Consider the following 23,256-nt stretch of genomic DNA (forward strand, 5'->3'; position numbering starts at 1 on the left):
ATACACTGCTCACCATGGGGGCGATATATATACAGCTGCAATACAGATCAGCGTGTAGTAACGGGCGGATACAGAGTCCTATACACTGCTCACCATGGGGGCGATATATTATATATACAGCTGCAATACAGATCAGCGTGTAGTAACGGGCGGATACAGAGTCCTATACACTGCTCACCATGGGGGCGATATATATACAGCTGCAATACAGATCAGCGTGTAGTAACGGCGGATACAGAGTCCTATACACTGCTCACCATGGGGGCGATATATATACAGCTGCAATACAGATCAGCGTGTAGTAACGGGCGGATACAGAGTCCTATACACTGCTCACCATGGGGGCGATATATATACAGCTGCAATACACATCAGCGTGTAGTAACAGATGGAGCAGTGTGTATAGCGGAGTGTGAGTAACTGATGTATATGGGGGGCTCCTTCTCCTATAAGGATGGGGGTGACTGATGTATATAGGGGGGCTCCTCCTCCTCCTCCTATAAGGATGGGGGTGACTGATGTATATGGGGTCCTCCTCCTCCTCCTCCTATAAAGATGGAGGTGTCTGATGTATATGGGGGGGGGGGGCTCCTCCTCCTCCTCCTATAAAGATGGGGGTGACTGATGTATATGGGGGGCTCCTCCTCCTATAAGGATGGGGTGACTGATGTATATGGGGGGGCTCCTCCTCCTATAAGGATGGGGTGACTGATGTATATGGGGGGCTCCTCCTCCTCCTATAAGGATGGGGGTGACTGATGTATATGGGGGGCTCCTCCTCCTATAAGGATGGGGTGACTGATGTATATGGGGGGGCTCCTCCTCCTATAAGGATGGGGTGACTGATGTATATGGGGGGCTCCTCCTCCTCCTATAAGGATGGGGGTGACTGATGTATATGGGGGGGCTCCTCCTCCTATAAGGATGGGGTGACTGATGTATATGGGGGGGCTCCTCCTCCTCCTATAAGGATGGGGGTGACTGATGTATATGGGGCTCCTCCTCCTATAAGGATGGGGATGACTAATGTATATGGGGCTCCTCCTCCTCCTATAAGGATGGGGGTGACTGATGTATATGGGGGGGCTCCTCCTCCTCCTCCTATAAAGATGGAGGTGACTGATGTATATGGGGGGGCTCCTCCTCCTATAAAGATGGGGGTGACTGATGTATATGGGGGGCTCCTCCTCCTCGGGGTGACTGATGTATATAGGGGGGCTCCTCCTCCTCCTATAAGGATGGGGGTGACTGATGTATATGGGGGGGCTCCTCCTCCTATAAAGATGGAGGTGACTGATGTATATGGGGGGGCTCCTCCTCCTCGGGGTGACTGATGTATATGGGGGGGCTTCTCCTCCTATGAGGATGGGGGTGACTGATGTATATGGGGCTCCTCCTCCTATAAGGATGGGGGTGACTGATGTATATGGGGGGGCTCCTCCTCCTATAAGGATGGGGGTGACTGATGTATATGGGGGGGCTCCTCCTCCTATAAGGATGGGGGTGACTGATGTATATGGGGCTCCTCCTCCTCCTATAAGGATGGGGTGACTGATGTATATGGGGGGGCTCCTCCTCCTCCTCGGGGTGACTGATGTATAATATGGGGGGCTCCTCCTCCTCCTATAAGGATGGGGTGACTGATGTATATGGGGGGCTCCTCCTCCTATAAGGATGGGGGTGACTGATGTATATAGGGGGGCTCCTCCTCCTCCTATAAGGATGGGGGTGACTGATGTATATGGGGGGGGCTCCTCCTCCTATAAGGATGGGGTGACTGATGTATATGGGGCTCCTCCTCCTCCTTTAAGGATGGGGGTGACTGATGTATATGGGGGGGCTCCTCCTCCTCCGATAAGGATGGGGGTGACTGATGTATATGGGGCTCCTCCTCCTCCTATAAGGATGGGGATGACTGATGTATATGGGGGGGCTCCTCCTCCTATAAGGATGGGGGTGACTGATGTATATGGGGGGGCTCCTCCTCCTCTTATAAGGATGGGGGTGACTGATGTATATGGGGGGGCTCCTCCTCCTATAAGGATGGGGGTGACTGATGTATATAGGGGGGCTCCTCCTCCTCCTATAAGGATGGGGGTGACTGATGTATATGGGGGGGCTCCTCCTCCTCTTATAAGGATGGGGGTGACTGATGTATATAGGGGTGCTCCTCCTCCTCCTATAAGGATGGGGGTGACTGATGTATATGGGGGGGCTCCTCCTCCTCTTATAAGGATGGGGGTGACTGATGTATATGGGGGGGGCTCCTCCTCCTATAAGGATGGGGGTGACTGATGTATATGGGGGGGCTCCTCCTCCTATAAGGATGGGGGGTGACTGATGTATATGGGGGGGCTCCTCCTCCTCCTATAAGGATGGGGGTGACTGATGTATATGGGGGGGCTCCTCCTCCTCCTATAAGGATGGGGGTGACTGATGTATATGGGGGGCTCCTCCTCCTCCTATAAGGATGGGGGTGACTGATGTATATGGGGGGGGCTCCTCCTCCTCGGGGTGACTGATGTATATGGGGGGGCTCCTCCTCCTATAAGGATGGGGGTGACTGATGTATATGGGGGGCTCCTCCTCCTATAAGGATGGGGGTGACTGATGTATATGGGGGGGCTCCTCCTCCTATAAGGATGGGGGTGACTGATGTATATGGGGGGGGCTCCTCCTCCTCGGGGTGACTGATGTATATGGGGGGGGCTCCTCCTCCTATAAGGATGGGGGTGACTGATGTATATGGGGGGCTCCTCCTCCTATAAGGATGGGGGTGACTGATGTATATGGGGGGGCTCCTCCTCCTATAAGGATGGGGGTGACTGATGTATATGGGGGGGCTCCTCCTCCTCCTCCTATAAGGATGGGGGTGACTGATGTATATGGGGGGGCTCCTCCTCCTATAAGGATGGGGGTGACTGATGTATATGGGGGGGCTCCTCCTCCTATAAGGATGGGGGTGACTGATGTATATGGGGGGGCTCCTCCTCCTATAAGGATGGGGGTGACTGATGTATATGGGGGGGGGGGGCTCCTCCTCCTCGGGGTGACTGATGTATAATATGGGGGGCTCCTCCTCCTATAAGGATGGGGGTGACTGATGTATATGGGGGGGCTCCTCCTCCTATAAAGATGGAGGTGACTGATGTATATGGGGGGGGGGCTCCTCCTCCTCGGGGTGACTGATGTATAATATGGGGGGCTCCTCCTCCTATAAGGATGGGGGTGACTGATGTATATAGGGGGGCTCCTCCTCCTCCTCCTATAAGGATGGGGGTGACTGATATATATGGGGGGCTCCTCCTCCTCATCGGGGTGACTGATGTATATGGGGGGGCTCCTCCTCCTCCTCGGGGTGACTGATGTATATGGGGGGGCTCCTCCTCCTCCTCGGGGTGACTGATATACAGAAGCTCCGCAGGTGACACGTGACCTTGCTATCTGCAGCGATAACCTTGAGGGGCGGGGCTTGTACGCAGAAGGGGCGTGTTTTGTAGCCTTCAGGGCCTGATTAATCTCCGTAGAAACAGTCAGCTGACCCGGAAGTGGGCGGAGCGTTGCGCTTGTCAGGTGACTGTGTATAAGAGGAAGCTACCGGTGCTCGGTGTCATTGTGTCGCCGTCTCCTCTGTCTTCTCTTCAGGCTTTTCTCCCCGGCTCCGGCCCCTACAGCACCGGCACCATGGCCCTGAGCGACGCCGACGTCCAGAAGCAGGTGAGCGGAAGGGGAGCGGAGGGATGGCCGCAGCCGGGGGAGGGGTGGGAAGGACACGGATGGGGGAGCAGCCGCTGCCGGGGCCAACGGGGGGGGGGGGGGAAGGGGGCAACCTGAGGCCGGGCCCTGGGGGGGGAGAGGAGGATGTGGGGCCTTGGGGGCACTTGGTGCTGTATGGGGGTTTTGGAGGCTTGGGACTCTAAGCAGGGTGCGGGGTCCCTGATCCTTGGGTTTGGGGGGGTGGGGGATCAGGGGCCCCTGGGGTTGGAGGGGGGTGGGGGGATCGGGGGCCCCTGGGGTTGGAGGGGGGTGGGGGGGATCAGGGGCCCCTGGTTCTGGGGGGTGGAGGGGGGTGGGGGGGGATCAGGAGCCCCTGGTTCTGGGGGGTGGAGGGGGGTGGGGGGGGATCAGGGGCCCCTGGTTCTGGGGGCTGGAGGGGGGTGGGGGGGGGATCAGGGGCCCCTGGTTCTGGGGGCTGGAGGGGGGTGGGGGGGGATCAGGGGCCCCTGGTTCTGGGGGCTGGAGGGGGGTGGGGGGGATCAGGGGCCCCTGGTTCTGGGGGCTGGAGGGGGTGGGGGGGGATCAGGGGCCCCTGGTTCTGGGGCTGGAGGGGGGTGGGGGGGATCAGGGGCCCTGGTTCTGGGGGCTGGAGGGGGGTGGGGGGGGATCAGGGGCCCCTGGTTCTGGGGGCTGGAGGGGGGTGGGGGGGGATCAGGGGCCCCTGGTTCTGGGGGCTGGAGGGGGGTGGGGGGGGATCAGGGGCCCCTGGTTCTGGGGGCTGGAGGGGGGTTGGGGGGGATCAGGGGCCCCTGGTTCTGGGGGCTGGAGGGGGGTGGGGGGGATCAGGGGCCCCTGGTTCTGGGGGCTGGAGGGGGGTGGGGGGGGGATCAGGGGCCCCTGGTTCTGGGGGCTGGAGGGGGGTGGGGGGGGATCAGGGGCCCCTGGTTCTGGGGGCTGGAGGGGGTGGGGGGGGATCAGGGGCCCCTGGTTCTGGGGGCTGGAGGGGGGGTGGGGGGGATCAGGGGCCCCTGGTTCTGGGGGCTGGAGGGGGGTGGGGGGGGGATCAGGGGCCCCTGGTTCTGGGGGCTGGAGGGGGGTGGGGGGGGATCAGGGGCCCCTGGTTCTGGGGGCTGGAGGGGGGGGGGGGGGGATCAGGGGCCCCTGGTTCTGGGGGCTGGAGGGGGGGGGGGGGGGATCAGGGGCCCCTGGTTCTGGGGGCTGGAGGGGGGTGGGGGGGGGATCAGGGGCCCCTGGTTCTGGGGGCTGGAGGGGGGTGGGGGGGGATCAGGGGCCCCTGGTTCTGGGGGCTGGAGGGGGTGGGGGGGGATCAGGGGGCCCCTGGTTCTGGGGGCTGGAGGGGGGTGGGGGGGGATCAGGGGCCCCTGGTTCTGGGGGCTGGAGGGGGGTGGGGGGATCCTCTTCTCCTCGGTTAATCTGCCCCCTTCCTCCTCCTCTTCTTCTTCTCTAAGGCTTCATTGTGAGTGATGGAGTCACCTGATGTCTCTGGTCACATGATGAGCTGCCACAATTCAGGAACTACAACTCCCATCACCCCCTGCCTGACACTGTGTGGAAATCCTGAGTACAGATCACACCCCCCACCCCCTCCCGGCTATGGAATCTTCCATTCACATCTTTCTTGGTCCCTGGGAGAGCTGGATGACAGTAATGTGGACCCCTCATGTCTCCCCCTGGTGCTACCCCCTTATGGGGTCAGGAAGAGTTGGATGACAGTAACGGGGACCCTTCACATCTCCCCCTTGTGGTGCCGCCACCTTACGAGGTCAAAGAGAGCTGGATGACAGTAATAGGGACCCCCTCACATCTCCCCCTGGTGCTGCCGCCTTATGGGGTCAGGGAGAGCTGGATGACAGTAATAGGGACCCCCTCACATCTCCCCCTGGTGCTGCCGCCTTATGGGGTGAGGGAGGGCTGGATGACAGTAATAGGGACCCCCTCACATCTCCCCCTGGTGCTGCTGCCTTATGGGGTGAGGGAGAGCTGGATGACAGCCACGGGGACCCCTCACATCTCCCCCTTGTTGTGATGCTGGTATGTGTGCGATCTGTATTGGTCTCCACCGCTCGGCTTTCCTGGAGATGGATATGAGCCGCTCTGGACGAGTTATGGGGGGGGGGGGGGGGGTGCTGCGGCCTCCTCTGTGTTGACAGTAAGCAGCATCCTGCCCTCCAGGGGGGCGGTCACTGCAGGATCAGACCGACATGGTGTTTAGATGTAAACGCAGCCGGATCCTGATATACACAGAGCGGGGCTGTATACCCGTCCTCAGTGGTGACCCCGGGGGTTGTCCTCCTATATGTATACACAGCAGGGCTGTATACCCGCCCTCAGTGGTGACCCCAGGGGTTGTCCTCCTATATGTATACACAGAGCGGGGCTGTATACCCGTCCTCAGTGGTGACCCCGGGGGTTGTACTCCTATATGTATACACAGCAGGGCTGTATACCCGTCCTCAGTGGTGACCCCGGGGGTTGTCCTCCTCTATGTATATATGTATACACAGTAGGGCTGTATACATGTCCTCCCCCTATATGTATACACTGAGCGGGGAGATGGTGGTGCACTGCCTGTACTACTACTGTACTGTATATAAACTCCAGCAATCTTATACAGTACAGGATGGGAGATGGTGGTGCACTGCCTGTACTACTACTACTGTGCTGTATGTGCACTCCAGCAGTCTTATACAGTACTTGGCCGTGCGACCCCCCCCCCCCCAAACACACACACCATTACTGACCCACTGCCAGACCGCTCATGCTGAAGGACGTTACAGGCAGCAGATCGCTCTCCACGGCGTCTCCAGACTGTCATATGCTCAGTGTGAACCTGCTCTTATCTGTGAGGAGCACAGGGGGCGCCAGTGGTGAATCTGCCAGTCCTGCTGATCTCTGGTAAATGCCAAGCGTCCTGCATGGTGCTGGTCTGTCAGCACAACCCCCATCTGTGGCCGTCTTACCGTCCTCATGGAGTCAGTTTCTAACCGTTTGTACAGACACGTGCACATTTGTGGCTGCTGGAGGCCATTGTGCAGGGCTCTGGCAGTGCTCCTCCTGTCCCTGCTGGCACTGAGGCGGAGGTAGTGGGCCTGCTGCGGGGTTGTTGCCTCTGGACACTATGGCCTCCTCCATGTCTCTTGGTGTACTGGCCTGTCTCCCGGTAGCCTCCAGCCTCTGGACACTATGGCCTCCTCCACGTGTCCTGGTGTACTGGCCTGTCTCCCGGTAGCCTTCAGCCTCCTCCACGTGTCCTGGTGTACCGGCCTGTCTCCCGGTAGCCTTCAGCCTCCTCCACGTCTCCTGGTGTACTGGCCTGTCTCCCGGTAGCCTTCAGCCTCCTCCACGTCTCCTGGTGTACTGGCCTGTCTCCCGGTAGCCTTCAGCCTCCTCCACGTCTCCTGGTGTACTGGCCTGTCTCCTGGTAGCCTTCAGCCTCCTCCACGTCTCCTGGTGTACTGGCCTGTCTCCCGGTAGCCTTCAGCCTCCTCCACGTCTCCTGGTGTACTGGCCTGTCTCCTGGTAGCCTTCAGCCTCTGGACACTACGGCCTCCTCCACGTGTCCTGGTGTACTGGCCTGTCTCCCGGTAGCCTTCAGCCTCTAGACACTACGGCCTCCTCCACGTGTCCTGGTGTACTTGTCTGTCTCCTGGTAGCCTTCAGCCTCCTCCACGTGTCCTGGTGTACTGGCCTGTCTCCTGGTAGCCTTCAGCCTCCTCCACGTGTTCTGGTGTACTGGCCTGTCTCCCGGTAGCCTCCAGCCTCTGGACACTACAGCCTCCTCCACGTGTACTGGCCTGTCTCCTGGTAGCCTTCAGCCTCCTTCACGTGTCCTGGTGTACTTGTCTGTCTCCTGGTAGCCTTCAGCCTCCTCCACGTGTCCTGGTGTACTGGCCTGTCTCCTGGTAGCCTTCAGCCTCCTCCACGTGTCCTGGTGTACTGGCCTGTCTCCCGGTAGCCTCCAGCCTCTGGACACTACAGCCTCCTCCACGTGTACTGGCCTGTCTCCTGGTAGCCTTCAGCCTCCTTCACGTGTCCTGGTGTACTTGTCTGTCTCCTGGTAGCCTTCAGCCTCCTCCACGTGTCCTGGTGTACTGGCCTGTCTCCTGGTAGCCTTCAGCCTCCTCCACGTGTCCTGGTGTACTGGCCTGTCTCCCGGTAGCCTCCAGCCTCTGGACACTACAGCCTCCTCCACGTGTACTGGCCTGTCTCCTGGTAGCCTTCAGCCTCCTCCACGTGTCCTGGTGTACTGGCCTGTCTCCTGGTAGCTTTCAGCCTCCTCCACGTGTCCTGGTGTACTGGCCTGTCTCCCGGTAGCCTCCAGCCTCTGGACACTACAGCCTCCTCCACGTGTACTGGCCTGTCTCCTGGTAGCCTTCAGCCTCCTCCACGTGTTCTGGTGTACTGGCCTGTCTCCCGGTAGCCTTCAGCCTCCTCCACGTCTCCTGGTGTACCGGCCTGTCTCCTGGTAGCCTCCAGCCTCTGGACACTACGCTGACAGACACAGCAAACCTTCTTTCCACAGCTCACATTGATATGCCATCCTGGATGAGCTGCACTACCTGAGCCACTTGTATTGGTTGTAGAGTCCGTCTCATGCTACCAGGTGTGTGAAAGCAACACCAACATTCAAAAGTGACCAAAACATCAGCTGTGGCAGCCATGACATCGGGGGATGAGATACAGGGAGGTGATACATTCCTCATCCCTCCGCCAGTGCTCGGCTTCTTTCCTCTGCTCAGATACACGACTCCTCCTGGACATAGATAGCATACCAGCCCCTTAAGAAATGACGGCCCTGAAACCTTTGGAGGCTTTATAGATGACCCCACCAACAGGGGGAGCCGTGTCTGGGGAGTGTTCCTACAATTCAGCTGTCAGGGCATGCTGGGAGTTGTAGTTTTGCTTCTAGTCTGGGATCCCTGCTGTGTAGCTGAGGGTTTATTACAGTGTATATAGTATAAACAATCCTCTGTGATGGAAACACTGGGGCCGCTCCCATCCCCCTCCCGCCCTGCACTGATACTTTGTATCCATCTGGGACCTGTAGACTGGATCCAACTGTACCAAACCCTCAGCTTTGGATTGTTTATAGCCTCCTGTACAATTACAAGCCAAATCCTGAAGAATAGAAACTGGTGTCAGAAAGTTATGTAGATTTGTAAACTACTTCTATTTAAAAATTACAGTCTTCCAGTACTTATCAGCTGCTGAATGTCCTGCAGGAAGTGGTGTATTCTCTCCAGTCTGACACAGTGCTCTCTGCTGCCACCTCTGTCCATGTCAGGAACTGTCCAGAGCAGCAGCAAATCCCCATAGAAAACCTCTCCTGCTCTGGACAGTTCCTGACATGGACAGAGGTGGCAGCAAATCTGTATAACTTTTTGACACCAGTTGATTGGGGGGGAGGAATAAAATATATATAAGGATAAACCACACCCCCTTTATAAAACCCCTCCCCCTTCTCCCCAGTGTGGCGACATTTGTGTTAAACTGCAGCCGCCATTGACTTTGTTTTCTGTCTGGTAGATCAAGCACATGATGGCGTTCATCGAGCAAGAAGCCAACGAGAAAGCCGAGGAGATCGACGCCAAGGTAAGCGGAACGGTCGTTTCTGCTCTCTATCCTTCTAAAGGGGAACTCCACATTCACAGAGTGTTTCCTGCAGAGGGGATCTGTGGGGGTGGAGTCACCCTTTTAAGCCGCCTCCCCCTCCCTCCTGTCATTGATGTTTTTCCTTCTTCTGCAGGCGGAGGAGGAGTTTAACATCGAGAAGGGTCGTCTGGTGCAGACGCAGAGGCTGAAGATCATGGAGTATTATGAGAAGAAGGAGAAGCAGATCGAGCAGCAGAAGAAGATGTAAGAGCGGAGGACGGGAGTCAGGGGGGTGGGTGATGGGGGGGGTGATGTACTGTGCTCTGACCTCCGCTCACTTCTGCCCCCTACAGTCAGATGTCTAACCTGATGAACCAGGCCCGACTGAAGGTCCTCAAGGCTCGAGACGACCTCATCTCTGTGAGTATCCTGCCCTATTCTGTGCTCCTCGGGGGCGGAGCTTCTGGCAGGCACTGGTCACATGGGTGGGGCAGCAGTGATTATATGAATCTGTGTGAATAGACCTCTAATTCTTTCCTCCTCTCAGGATCTTCTGAATGAGGCCCGGCAGAGGCTGGCGCGTGTGGTGAAGGACACGGCTCGGTACCAGGCCCTGCTGGACGGACTCATCCTCCAGGTACAGGATCGGTCAGGTCACATGACAACGCTTCAGCTTTCAGTGCTGTAACCTCCATGTTGTCTCCCTGTAGGGTCTCTACCAACTGTTGGAGTCCAGAGTGGTGATCCGGTGTCGTAAACAGGACCTGCCCCTCGTCAAGGTGATACACACCAGTAATAACATTGTGCTGCCACTAGGGGCGCTTCCTGTATAGATCTGTGCACTGAGCTCCCCTAGTGGCGGCTGCAGGTACTGACATGTTATTACAGACCCCTATAAACCAGTAAAAGTGTTGCCACCAGGAGCACTCCCTGTATAGCTCTGTGTGCACTGAGCTCCCCTAGTGGCGGCTGTGGGTACTGACACCTGTTATTACAGATGTTCTAAGGATTTGGTGCTTTGTGCTCCTTATATCCCAGGCGTCTGTACAGAAGAGCATCCCTATATACAAGGCGGCCACCAAGAGGGAGGTAGAGGTGATTGTGGACCAGGAGAACCACCTTGCCCCTGAGATGTAAGTATTCAGTTCTTACCATGGTCTTCAGGACCCGGCCCCAGAACTGAATGATAATCTGCTTCTCTTCACAGCGCTGGAGGCATCGAGGTCTATAACGGAGATGGAAAGATCAAGGTGGCGAATACTCTGGAGAGCCGACTGGACCTGATTGCTCAGCAGGTAAGGGGGGCGCTGTTGTGCCCACATGAGTTATTACTACACCCCAACCTTACAGCCATTCTGTAATATATGAACCATGATGATACTGCCCCCTCTGGCTGAGAGCAGTATTACACTATAGTACTGCCCTGTCAGTGGATGATAGAACTGTGAGGATACTGCCCCCTCTGGCTGAGAGCAGTATTACACTATAGTACTGCCCTGACAGTGGATGATAGAACTGTGATGATACTGCCCCCTGTGGCTGAGAGCAGCACTACACTATAGTTTTTCTCCTCCTCTTTCAGATGATGCCAGAGATCAGAGTCGCTTTATTTGGGGCCAACACAAACCGCAAGTTCATGGACTGAGCGCTCCCAGTCCTCGCCATACTGCCCCCTGCTGTACAGAAGAGAACATTCAGAATATTTTACGTTCCGGTGTTGTTTCCCATGTGTGGCCCTTCTTTAGCTTTGTCTTTTAGGAGTTACGGTCAGAGAAGCCGCTGTGGCGAGGATGGAGATGTCGCTCTAGAAGCCATCACAGTATGGGCGACTCTTTCCTCTCCACCCCTCTTGTCCTGATCAGGCTCTCTCCTCTATCACTGCCTCCACTGTTCTGTAGATGTAGTGTCCCTAGCTCCTGACCACCCCCTCCCCAAATCGTCTCATCCTCTTGTGTTGCAGGCCACCCCTGCCTGTGTTGGTATGAGTATCCGGTATGACATGGCAGACATTGTGACGTTATCTATTATTTATTACGATTAAATGTGTGAACCTCTGGGATATGTGTTGGATATTTCCATTGATCTGGGTAGTAAACAATATGGCTGCTGTTATATCATTCGTACACTACAGAGCGAGGCAGATGTATCATACACAACAGGGCGGCCATATTGGTTGTCACAACAAACTGCAGCATTCAGAATTCAGCAGAAAGGGAAGAATTTTCATCAGTATAAAGTCATTTATTAACCCTTTCTGTTACAATGCTGCCGTCTATAGCAGTGGCTCTAGAAATGTGAAGTAAATGGACGGATATTGGATGTGTCACAGTTATTCTAGACTGCTGGGCCCTGGAAGAACTACAAGGCCAAGCATTGCTATTTGCTGCTTGTGAAGCTAGGTTAGTACTATAAGGATCATGTAGGACTAGCACAGCGCCCTCACCTGACCATGGGTGGTATGAGCTCCAGACCGCATTCACATGGAACACGGAGGTGGAATACCTGTAACGGACTCCCCCTGCCGAGGCAGCTTCTGTGATGGGAGCGGGGGAACTGTATGAATATTACAGATGCAGCCCAGGGAGGGTCTGGTACAGGTATTCCACATCCATGCAGAACACAGAAGTAGAAGTGAAGGGGGCTGGGCTGTAATACCCCACACAACCTAGGGACTGGTGTGGTTTTGTAATCAAAGGAGCCATGGCTGTCTGCTCCCACATAACGATTTTGGTTATGAGGTCTGCAGGGACCAAGGGTGGCAGCATTGGTGCTTCCTCTCCTACTGCCATCAGAAACAGATTGCTAGTCATCCTGAGCCTTATAGCCACTCATGTAACATCAGTAAGAGGTGGGGAGGATGAAGGCTTTCCTGCAAGCAACAGGTAGAGACCTGCAGAACCTCAGCCTGCCACAAGAGGGCGACCTTGTTCTACCAAGTCACTAATGGTGCATATACACAGGCAGACTTATCTGACAGATTTTGGAAGCCAAAACCAGGAATGGATTTGAAAAGAGAAGAAATCTCAGTCTTTCCTTTAAGACCCGTTCCCTGTTTATGGTCTGTTCCTGGCTTTGGCTTCAAAAATTTGTCAGATAAATCTGCCTGTGTAAACGCACCATTAGGCTCCTCTTACACAGCATTCACTGCACAAGTGACCAAAAACACAAGTGACTGACACTTAATGCAGCAGTTCTGTGATCAGTAGCAGGAAGTGATTTACCGCTTTTGCTGCAAAACCGCATATCAATTAATGTTACCCGTGAAGTCTACTCCACAGCCATACACCATGTAAGAGCACCTACAGCTTCTTCATACCACCCCCGAGAACTTTGTGTGACCTAGAAAAGATAATGCTCCAAGCAGATCAATCCATTGAATAGTCACACGTATGCAGTTACTTCTATCTGGTACTAGATGGAGCTTCTTCCTCCACTGGAATGTCAGCAAAAGTCGTCTCATAGCTGTAGTAACTATGACCCTCCACTAGATGTCACACTAATGACCATTCTCCTCAAGACACTGACACACTGCAGTAACCTCAATCTGTCAATAGATGGCGCTGCTGCCACACAAATACCAAGACAACGAACAGTCTTTAAGGTGTAGTAACTGCAATCTGCCACTAGATGTCACACTAACCAGCATTCACCAAGAGACTGGCACACTGCAGTAATGCTGCTACCACTATACTGATATTCACACAGCTGCAGTAACCCCAGTCTGCCACCAGATGCCACACAAATCCATATTGCAGAACAGGAAACAATGAATGAAGTTGTCTGTGGATTACAGGAATACTCTCCACCAGTAGGGGGCAGTTTATGCTGGGAGATAAGAACACCAACTATCAGGGGCCCCAACTATAGATCTGAAGTGGCTGCAATTGGTACAAAACAGGAATCTGTTTAGATTATAGACTGTAATCTAACCCTGAATGGTAGAATTTTGAGTGCAGCTCTGGAGCGAAGCTTACCCTCAATTCTGCAGGATTATAACCCATTAAGCACCAGCTACAAACTACAACGCACTGCAGCACAAAGTGTGGCGCATAAACACTAGTCAAATGTCACTGCGCCCCCTGCTGGCTGCCAGAAAACAGGAAACCAGACAGTGCAGCTCTGGGTGTGACTGGAGGAGAAGATAGATACAAGGAGGTTTAACGTGTAGCTGCAGTGGATATCATCTGTCACACACCAGCAGCCTGGGCTGCACAATGAGCGCTGCTCTGGCTGACAGGCTGAAGCCCACAGACCAGACCCCCATGTACAGCCACTTGTGGACAATGCCGCCTCAGGTTACTCTAAAATCTCTCCAACCAATTTTACAGTGAACTCTATAGCTACATCTATTTCTGGGAAAGCTGAGTGCCACATCTCAGCTTTCCCAGGATCCTGAATGACATTGGCCTCATTCTGGTATGAGACGTCTTCATCCTAAATCTCAGGAAAGCCAAGTGCAGACGTTCATGGTGTCACCCAGCTTTCCCTGAAACAGACAAGGAATAACTTACTGACAATATGAGAAGAGTCAAGAGATTTAGGTTGTGGAACCCTCTAAGTGCAGTACCCCTCCTGTCCTGCGGGGGCACAATCAGACAAGTCCTGGGTCCTAGAGGAGACTCCTGTATTAGGAGTTACGATTGTTCTCTTCCAGTCTATGGATCCATAATGGCCGCCTCCTTTTCAGTTACTTGAAGTAGCCCAGGATGTATTCTCCGATGCCAATGAAATAGACAACTTGGGCGATACCAAAGAGAGGAGCGATGACCAGCGCCCGGCACCAGGCCCCCTTCATGAAGGCTGTCGGACCCTCATTACTCCAAATCTTCCTGTTAGGAGAAAAAAATCCAGAGATCAACACAATGTCCCTCAGATACCCAACCACCAGGGGGCACCACTATATCCTCACCTGGCGCAGTCCACAATCCCATTATATGTGTCCTCCCCGACGCCTTTCTTCAAGGTCTGGATCCGAGTCTTCAACACTAGGAGAGACAGCGAATTAAAGGGGAAAAACCATGGCAGATTTCCTCCAGAAACAGCGCCGACCTGGATTCAGTTTGTGAGCGGTATTTCTGCTTAATTCCATTGTCATGAACGGAACCGAGCTGTAATACCAGAAACAACCTGAGGACAGGGGTGGCGCTGGTTTTAGAAAAAACTGCTATTTGTTTTTCTAAACCTGGATAACCCCTTTAAGAAACTTCTTAAAGGGATAGGCTACCCATTAACTCTGTTAGATCACATGTCTTAAAGGGGTTTTCCAAAACTAGAAAAACCATAGTGGACAGAAACAGCGCCACTCTGTATTCAGTCTGGGTGCTGTATTTCAGCTTTGTTCCATTGAAGTCAATAGAGCAGAATACCAGAAACAACCTAAGGACAGGGGTGGCGCTGTTTTTCTAGAAGCTATGTTTATTAATCCTGTGTAATCCCTTTAAAAGATGGCATCCAGGTACATGATCCCCAATATGTAGAGGACGCCACAACCACCCCCCAACATGTTAGAAAATTACTGTAGTGTCAGGTGGAGTTCCCCTTTAAATGCTATATGTCGACCATCAGAGAATCTTATCCTCCTGGTTTCTATGCGTCATCCTGCAACTTTTACTCAATACTAGGACTGGGCCTTATAAGATGATGATGATCAGGTATGAGGAATCTCACCATCCAGAGGAGTCACCGCGACGGCCGCCACAGAACCGGCGAGGCATCCGGCAATAAACGAATGGTAGAACGGCGCCTTGGTCTGCGGAGACTTCTGGCCGAGTTTGTTAATGTTGGCGAAAAGCGGGAAATAGATGATGGAGAAGGGGACGTCCCTGGAGAGAAGGGGGCGAGAACTTACACAGGAGAAGTCCGATAATCCGCCATCATGCCGCTTTGGCGATTTACCATAAAGGCGTTCTTCCTATCCTTCTCACCTGAGCAGCGTGGCCCCCAGACCCTTGTAGACCCCGGATATTCCCTGGGTACGGAGCAGGTCTCGTGCTATAAGCAGGGCAGACGGACGCTGGGGAGCGCCAGCCGTGTGGGGTGGAATGGCGGCGGCGGCTTCTCCTGACACAACTTTGTGTGTCGCTAAAGAAAAGACTAAAGTGAGTTAACATTGTCCATCATATTACCAGACACATAGCTCTGCATAGAGGCTGTATACACAAAACGGCTGATCACAGGAAAGGATTCTTTACAGTTTTAGCATCAGAGTGATGGAACGTTCAACTACCCAGACGTCCGGCATCCTGCAGCTGGATTTTCAGCATCTCCATGGGCGACGTCACAATCACCTGACAGGTTCCTGCGCCGCAGCCGGCCAACATCTCCCGCACCAGGGTCAGCTCCTTCCTGCCGGGGAAACGAGACGGACTGAGCGTCTATAATCCAATGGAAAGTCGCTGCAACCTCATATTGTGGTAATATGTCTAAAACAAATACAAGAAACACACACCCCTCCCGAGAGAGAATGTTCCGGAAGAAATCATTGGCTGCCAGTTTAATAGCCTTCTCTGGGGTGACCAGGGTGAGATTCACAGCCGCACCTGTAAGAGGTGGAAAAATATATGAACTACTATAACACTGCTCCCACAATAGTCTGATCATAAAATACATGAAGAAAGGAAGCGGTCGGCACTCACCCAAAAGTTGCTGAATACAAGTCCTTTATTCTGAGAACTTCATATGTGTTGAGGGAGGTAAGGTAGGTAGGGAGGACAATGCCAGCTGCTTTACCTCCCCTCCCCCGGCACAAAGGAGGTTTTCAAAATAAAGGGCTCAAATTCAGCAACTTTTAGGTGAGTGCCGGACACTTTTTTTCTTCATTTATTACTACTATTTATTATTCACTACTAAAAATTATTCAGTACTTAATACTGCTCCTTGTGGGAGAAAAACAAAAATACATACATACACAGCCAGGATCCAGCTGATGTAGATAAGTAACAAATACAATTCTATCCGCCTGCTGATCCCCCGATACCCAGTGTATAAATAATATAATACATTAGACCACACTATACAAATGACTAAAACAAGTCTAAAGACATAGTTGTAAGTGCTGCATAAAAGGAGAACTCAGACAATTCTTCCCCCCCCCCCCCAAAAGCAACTGAGGGTAAAAAACAGACTTGTAATTTACTTCTATTAAAAAATCTCCAGTCTTCCACTACTTAGCAGGTGCTGTATGTCCCGCAGGAAGTGGTGTATTCTCTCCAGTCTGACACAGTGCTCTCTGCTGCCACCTCTGTCCATGTCAGGAACTGTCCAGAGCAGGAGAGGTTTTCTATGGGGATTTGCTGCTGCTTTGGACAGTTCCGGACAGAGGTGGCAGCAGAGAGCACTGTGTCAGACTGTAAAGAATACACCACTTCCTGCAGAACATACTGCAGCTGATAAATACTGGAAAACTGGAGATTTTTTAATAGAAGTAAATTTTAAATCTGTATAACTTACTGACACTTTTTCCCCCCAGATATAGGCAACACAGACCATGAATGTGTGTAATCAACCACACACAGTGTCCCCCTGTTCCCTTGTGGTTTCTCGTATGTTGTAGCGCCCCCCTATATAACTTGGCTTGCGCTTCCTTCTTTCTCTCTTTAGTATATAGTATTATATAACTGTATGTGTGGGTGTTGTCAGGCGGCGTTGCTGCGCTCAGGAATGCTCGGGGATCGGTGTCTTATGTCCTGTAATGCATTCTGGGATATGTTTCTGTATAATTCGATCCCTCGGGCAGGATTATCGGTTCTCACCTCTGTACATTCCAAAGAATCCCTCTGATCGCAAAGTCTTTATCAGACAGTCAAACCTGAGGACAAACACAGATGTGAGATGGCAGAGCGGGAGCCATTCAGGGTCTGTGGACAGCTGGGTGCACTGTCATGGTGGACTATAGTCGTCATATTCTAACCCAGTGACCTTGCATTGTCCTCATATCTCACGTAGGAAATATTCCGGTTCCTAATAACAGGCCTGATCGGCTTCGTACGTCACCCAGGAGACATGGCCGGAGGGGACAGCTGCCCAATATAACCTTTATTAAGATCATAGAAACAGGAAACTTCTCACCATCATCTATCTGACTTCTCCTGTGCTGCACCAGTATCTCAGAATCACTGAACTCCCTGTATCCTATGATCAACCCATGTCCTACACTTACCACCTCCCCCTTAGCCACACCACTGACTGCACTCTCCCAGACTTCTCGTGCTGCACAGGTCAGTATCTCAGAATCACTGCACTCCCTGTACCCTCTCATCCATCATTTCCCTACACTTACCACCTCCCCCTTAGCCACACCACTGACTGCACTCTCCCAGACTTCTCGTGCTGCACAGGTCAGTATCTCAGAATCACTGCACTCCCTGTACCCTCTCATCCATCATTTCCCTACACTTACCACCTTCACCTTATCCACACCACTGACTGCCATCTCCTAGACTTCTCCTGTGCTGCACCAGTATCTCAGAATCATTGCACTCCCTGTACCCTCTGATCAGCCCATGTCCTACACTTACCACCTTCACCTTATCCATATCATTGACTGCAATCTCCCAGACTTTTCGTGCTGCACAGGTCAGTATCTCAGAATCACTGCACTCTCCATACCATCTGATCTGCCGTTGTCCTATACTTACCACTTTAATGCATCCAAAAAATCTCCCAGACTTCTCCTGTGCTGCACGGGTTAGTATCTCAGAATCACTGCACTCCATGTACCCTCTGATCTACCCATGTCCTACACTAACTACCATTATCTTATTCACACCCCTCACTGCCATCTCCCAGATGTCTCCTGTGCTGTATGGGTCAGTATCTCAGAATCACTGCACTCCTGGTATGCTCTGATCTGCTTATGTTCTACACTTACCACCTTCACCCTCTCCACTCCCCTCACTGCCATCTCCTAGACTTCTGTGCTGCACCTACCCTCTAGACCGCTCTCCCCCAGACAGACCTCCATTACAGTGTATGTATCAGCAGGCACACAGCATGGCCCCTGGTACATACGAGGCACTGAGCGGGTGTTGGCAGAGGCCGCTGCAGGGGCGCGGTTACCAGGCGCTCTAATAATACAGATTTTGCAATGTTTTTGGATGTGGCAGAGCATGAATCATTACCGGGCGGTGGAGGAGGGAAGGGGGGACAGACACTTAATTCCTATATAGGAAATATTGTATAGCTGCCAGGAAAACAAGGAGACGGTTAAGAAATCCACATAGGGGAAGAGAAGACAAGGAGCGCCGGGTGACACCATAAAACCTGGAGAACATTGCAGGAATCTGTAAACCTGCAACCAGTGTACACAGCTCCTATGCAGAGCTATGGGTCTGTACTCACATGCCCCGGTAGATGCCCTGGCCCTGCTGGTTCTGGAGTCGGGTCTTGGCGAGATCGATGGGAAATACACAGGTGACCCCCACCAGTCCGGCGATCCCCCCATTGATCAGTTTAGCAGGTAAGCTGAAATACAGAGAGAATCATTATATAATATATATATACACACACACACAGTACAGATACCAGATATACAATCCTGACCCCCAGCTCACAACCAAACGTTTATAACAACCCTGACCTGATCTTCTCAGCCATATTTCTGTCTCTTCTTCAGCTGCAGTTCTGGTCCTCGACCTAAAGGAGGCGAAAGAGATCAGACAATAAATACCCCAGGTGCAATTATTTTAGTGTGTTCCCTTGTGGTAATTTGTCAATTTTTTGGGGGGTGCAGTACTACATTATGGCCTGCAGGTGGTGCGATGTACACTATACAACAGCGACATCTACAGGTAGTTAGCAGTATAACCAAAAAATCTAAATGGTAATATGTGGCATTACAGCAATAATACTTCAGTTGTTGTGAGACAACAAGTCCCAGCATGCCCAGACAGACTTCCAGGCTCGGCTTACCCTAGTATACACAAAATTTTCAACATTTACCCCCCTAAATGTTATCCATTTCTGGCCAGGCAGGGTACAACCAGATGGAATGACCCAGCTTTCCCAGATTCTTGCAATGATATATTCCCAGGTCCAGATTGCTTGCTATGGGATATCAGTCATGGCCACTGTCCCGAGACTTACCTCACTGTGATACCGATGTATCTGAGCTCCTTGGGTGTCCAGGACGTCAGTGAAATCTTCTGTTCTTACAATGTTTAACCACAAGCGACCACATGTGATCACAGCAAACAGCGCTGTATACACAGTGTGGCCCTTTCATCCCTGGACAGGGCCGGCCAATCACAGGGCTCGCTGCCAATGTCCCGCGACCGAGGTCAGCGCCTGTCCCCGTAACCTGGGACATAACCGAGGACACAGATCATGGGATACTGGAGAGTATCAGATTATGGGCTTAGATACACAACTCAGCAGTCAATATCACACATGGCAGGGTTAGATACACAGCTCAGCAGACAGTATCAGACGACAGGATTAGATACAGTGCTCAGCAGACAGTATCACACATGGCAGGATTAGATACACAGGAGCCATCACTTACTCCTATGCAGTTCCCACACACGTTGTCCCATAACTTTTGAGCACAGTATACTATGCTGATAAATCCTCGGTACCTATGTTGGAAACTGTAAAAAAATCTTTTAAGTGAATAAAATAAAAAAATTGATGGCAATTGGTGTGCAGTTGATATTCTTGTATTTATGATAATCGCTTCAACCGGCACCCCCCCTTTGAGTGCGCAGACATAGCAGACAACTACATGGCAGGATTAGATACACAGCTCAGACAGTATCACACATAGCAGGATTAGATACACAGCTCAGAAAGTATCACACATAGCAGGATTAGATATACAGCTCAGACAGTATCACACATGGCAGGATTAGATACACAGCTCAGACAGTATCACACATGGCAGGATTAGATACACAGCTCAGACAGTATCACACATGGCAGGAGTACAGTATAACATTTATCTAGCTGCAAAGTTTTTTTAGAAAGTTTTATTCTATGCGTCCTCTGTACCTGTACCCCTCCCCGTCACCTGAGGTCCTCATAAATATCACCTGAAGGGGTTAATCTGCCCCCAGCCCATCCTCAAAGATACCACCTAAAAGGGTTACCCTCTCCCCCCCCCCCCCCAGCCCCAAGGTCACCAAAGATACCACCTCAAGGGGTTAATCCCCCCCCGAGGTCCTTACAGATACAACCTGAAGGGGTTAGGGCCCTATTTCACCGGACAATTATCGTTTGCATAATCGTTAACGATTAACGATCTCAAACGACCGCTATTGCGAAAGACCTGAAAACGTTCACTCATTTCCATGGAACGATAATCGTTACTTATGATCGTAATTGCGATTGTTTTTTCTTTGCTATTTATTCGCTATTGCGTTCGTATCTATTACGAACGACCGAACGATGTCTTATTGAATGCGAATGTTTTGCGAACGAGCAACGATAAAAATAGGTCCAGGTCTTATAAAGCAATCAACGATTTCTCGTTCGGTCATTAATCGTTAACTGCATTTCAACCGAATCGTTTAGATTCGAACAATTTAACGATAATCGTCCGGTGGAATAGGGCCCTAAATCTGCCCCCTTATTCCCTGAGGTCCTCATAGATACCACCTGAAGGGGTTAATTTGCCCCCAGTCCATCCTCATACATACCACCTGAAGGGGTTAATCTGCCCCCTTATCCCCCGAAGTCCTCATACATACCACGTGAAGGGGTTAATCTGCCCCCTTATCCCCCAGAGTCCTCAGATACCACCTGAAGGGGTTAATCTGCCCCCTTATCCCCCGAAGTCCTCATACATACCACCTGAAGGGGTTAATCTGCCCCCTTATCCCCCAAAGTCCTCAGATACCACCTGAAGGGGTTAATCTGCAGCAGCGGCCCCCCCATGTGAGGGGCCCCTCATTAGATGCTACAGGGCCGGTCACTTCCCCTGGCAGAGCAGACCCCGCTACCATGGCGACCTTTGATGCTCTGCCCATCACCATGGAGACAGTTTGGCTGCACTGTCAGTCTAAATCTAGGCCAGGCCTGAGGCCTTTGTGACTACAGAATCAATGGTGGCGGATCCCTGCCTGTTCTGGGAGAGATATGGCGGCTCCAGCGCTCACGTCACACATCATTCGCTTTCATGCGGCTTTGCCTGGAATCCTATTGCTCAATGTCATTGTGTGATGGATCTGGTGGCCGCATAGTTGTCTCCGTTCCCATCGCTGGCGACGTTCCCTTCTTATTAATGATTACACGGCCGCGTCTCCTGCACAGTAACATTATATTACAGCCCAAAAACAAGCACCTCCATCATACAATAAGGGCTTCTGCCATCCGTTTATTAATACTGCCGCCATACAGTACCACACTATAGTACTCCACCACTACTGATCCTCCCTAATGTTATATCTGTTGTGATCCCGATCAGCATTCCCATCAAGGTTCACACATAATCAGCAATACGCATGGGAGACCCTAAATCTGTGCTGGACCTGATAGGACAGTCCCGGATTTATGGAACAGACCCTTGGGCACAAAGGCAGCAATGTTAAGAATAAGTGGGCAAACCTAGTTACCCATCTGTGGGTGGGAGACAACATCTTGGGATGGAGAAGATATGGAAACTGAATGACTCTGATCAGAGAAGCAGCCCCCCTTTGGGTCACTGTGTGTAACTGCACTGTAATCACTTACTCTACAGAAAGCCTGATTGGTTACTCATACATGGGCAGGTATTGGGCCTGGCTAAAGAAAACCTGGTGAACCACGCTGTGCATTTCCATTCTATAACGGCTGGGATCCATATTACAGTCTACAATATGGCGGTACAACTGGCCTAGTCAGGTCAGGGACTGGTTCCTGCCCAGGGAGGTGGGTAAATATAATGTTCTGCACCTCCCAGTCTATCCCATTCTGGATCACCTGTCAACCATATCAGATCCTAAAAGATCTCAAGATTCTTAAACATGACAGCGAGAGTCCGGAGCCAAGAAGGGCTGATCTATGGGGCGGACACTCTACCGCCCCATATGCTCTCACTTTGTTACTGATGCTCAATGTGTCTAGCTGCATCAAAAAAAAAAAAAATTCTAAACAGTTGGAATCTACAAAAGTCTGTAAAGTTTTTGGCTTACCTCGTCACTTTTTTTGCTGCAGACTTGAAGTCAACTTATTCCTAAATGTTCTGGTGGAAATAAAAGAAAACCTTCAGCAGAGAAACAGGATCCTGGCACGTGCTCTAGTGCCTGGGGGAGACAACGCATGTAGCAGAGCCGGATCAGGACGAGGCCACTCACCAGGCATTACACCGCATATACCGTGTCCGGCTCCTGCTATTCACTCCTATGGAAGGAGCCGGGATTCCCTGTGCAGGACTCAGGGCCTGGCCTCTGGGAGGGACAGGAAGAGCGGGAGGAGGAGAGACTCTTCTACACACAATGCAGACGCCAAAGAGCTGCTCATTAACTTCAAGACAGGTTAAGAGGTAATTTCACTACCGAGAGATGAGGGCGACCAGAATGCTTTGCATTGTTCATAGATACCGCAAACTGTAAAAGCAAAGATCAATGGGACATCAGGAAACACTGGAACCAGATACACAGAACAGCTCAAACACCCAGCCGAGCAAGAACCTAATCTCGTAACAAGAGCAAAGTCACAGGACAATGGCTCACTAATAACTAGAGGAACATTACAGGCAAATGTGCAATAATCCTGGGAATGGCTCATTCCTGCGCTCAGTTACTCCCCCTGCAGAGGAATAAGCTGCAACGGGGGAAGGAACAATACTGAGCTCAGATCTGATCAGAAACTACTGCTTATGTCTATAATACTACCCCATATATAGAAGAATATAGCTACTGTACTATAATACTGCTCCTATATACAGGGATATAACTGCTATAATACTGCCCCCTATATACAGGGATATACTACTATAATACCGCTCCTATA

General features: G+C 52.0%; 2 protein-coding genes across 4 annotated transcripts; one reads left to right on the forward strand and one right to left on the reverse strand.

The window, feature by feature from the left end:
- Positions 1-3,542: 3,542 nt before the first annotated feature.
- ATP6V1E1 (ATPase H+ transporting V1 subunit E1) lies at positions 3,543-11,387 on the forward strand. The gene is made up of 9 exons (XM_069964966.1): positions 3,543-3,717; positions 9,265-9,330; positions 9,485-9,594; positions 9,684-9,750; positions 9,878-9,967; positions 10,041-10,109; positions 10,369-10,463; positions 10,538-10,625; positions 10,913-11,387. Exons 1-9 carry the CDS (start codon positions 3,685-3,687, stop codon positions 10,973-10,975), a joined length of 681 nt encoding a protein of 226 aa, XP_069821067.1. The 5' UTR covers positions 3,543-3,684; the 3' UTR covers positions 10,976-11,387.
- A 163-nt stretch (positions 11,388-11,550) lies between these two features.
- On the reverse strand, positions 11,551-22,716 carry SLC25A18 (solute carrier family 25 member 18). Of its 3 annotated transcripts, XM_069964944.1 has the most exons (11): positions 22,599-22,716; positions 22,437-22,486; positions 18,908-18,963; positions 18,670-18,792; positions 17,082-17,137; positions 15,779-15,869; positions 15,557-15,675; positions 15,255-15,411; positions 14,998-15,152; positions 14,240-14,315; positions 11,551-14,159 (listed from the first exon to the last, which is right to left on the reverse strand). In XM_069964944.1, exons 3-11 carry the CDS (start codon positions 18,922-18,924, stop codon positions 14,018-14,020), a joined length of 936 nt encoding a protein of 311 aa, XP_069821045.1. In that variant the 5' UTR covers positions 18,925-18,963; positions 22,437-22,486; positions 22,599-22,716; the 3' UTR covers positions 11,551-14,017. The 3 variants fall into 3 exon arrangements, with proteins under 3 accessions (XP_069821045.1, XP_069821059.1, XP_069821051.1); XM_069964958.1 differs by lacking the exons at positions 22,437-22,486; positions 22,599-22,716 and adding an exon at positions 21,167-21,260; XM_069964950.1 differs by lacking the exons at positions 22,437-22,486; positions 22,599-22,716 and adding an exon at positions 19,414-19,685.
- Positions 22,717-23,256: the final 540 nt, after the last annotated feature.

The sequence above is a fragment of the Dendropsophus ebraccatus genome, chromosome 1, assembly GCF_027789765.1.
Source record: "Dendropsophus ebraccatus isolate aDenEbr1 chromosome 1, aDenEbr1.pat, whole genome shotgun sequence".
NCBI classification, from domain to species: domain Eukaryota; kingdom Metazoa; phylum Chordata; class Amphibia; order Anura; family Hylidae; genus Dendropsophus; species Dendropsophus ebraccatus.

Coding starts and splice junctions, on each gene's coding strand:
- SLC25A18 (XM_069964944.1), bottom strand. Junction 17,138..18,669: donor CAGGGCATCTACCGGGGCAT/GTGAGTACAGAC, acceptor GTTTGTCCTCAG/GTTTGACTGTCTGATAAAGA. Junction 15,870..17,081: donor ATTCTTTGGAATGTACAGAG/GTGAGAACCGAT, acceptor CACCTCTTACAG/GTGCGGCTGTGAATCTCACC.
- ATP6V1E1 (XM_069964966.1), top strand. CDS start 3,685: ATGGCCCTGAGCGACGCCGACGTCCAGAAGCAG. Junction 9,968..10,040: donor TGGACGGACTCATCCTCCAG/GTACAGGATCGG, acceptor GTCTCCCTGTAG/GGTCTCTACCAACTGTTGGA. Junction 10,110..10,368: donor AGGACCTGCCCCTCGTCAAG/GTGATACACACC, acceptor CTTATATCCCAG/GCGTCTGTACAGAAGAGCAT.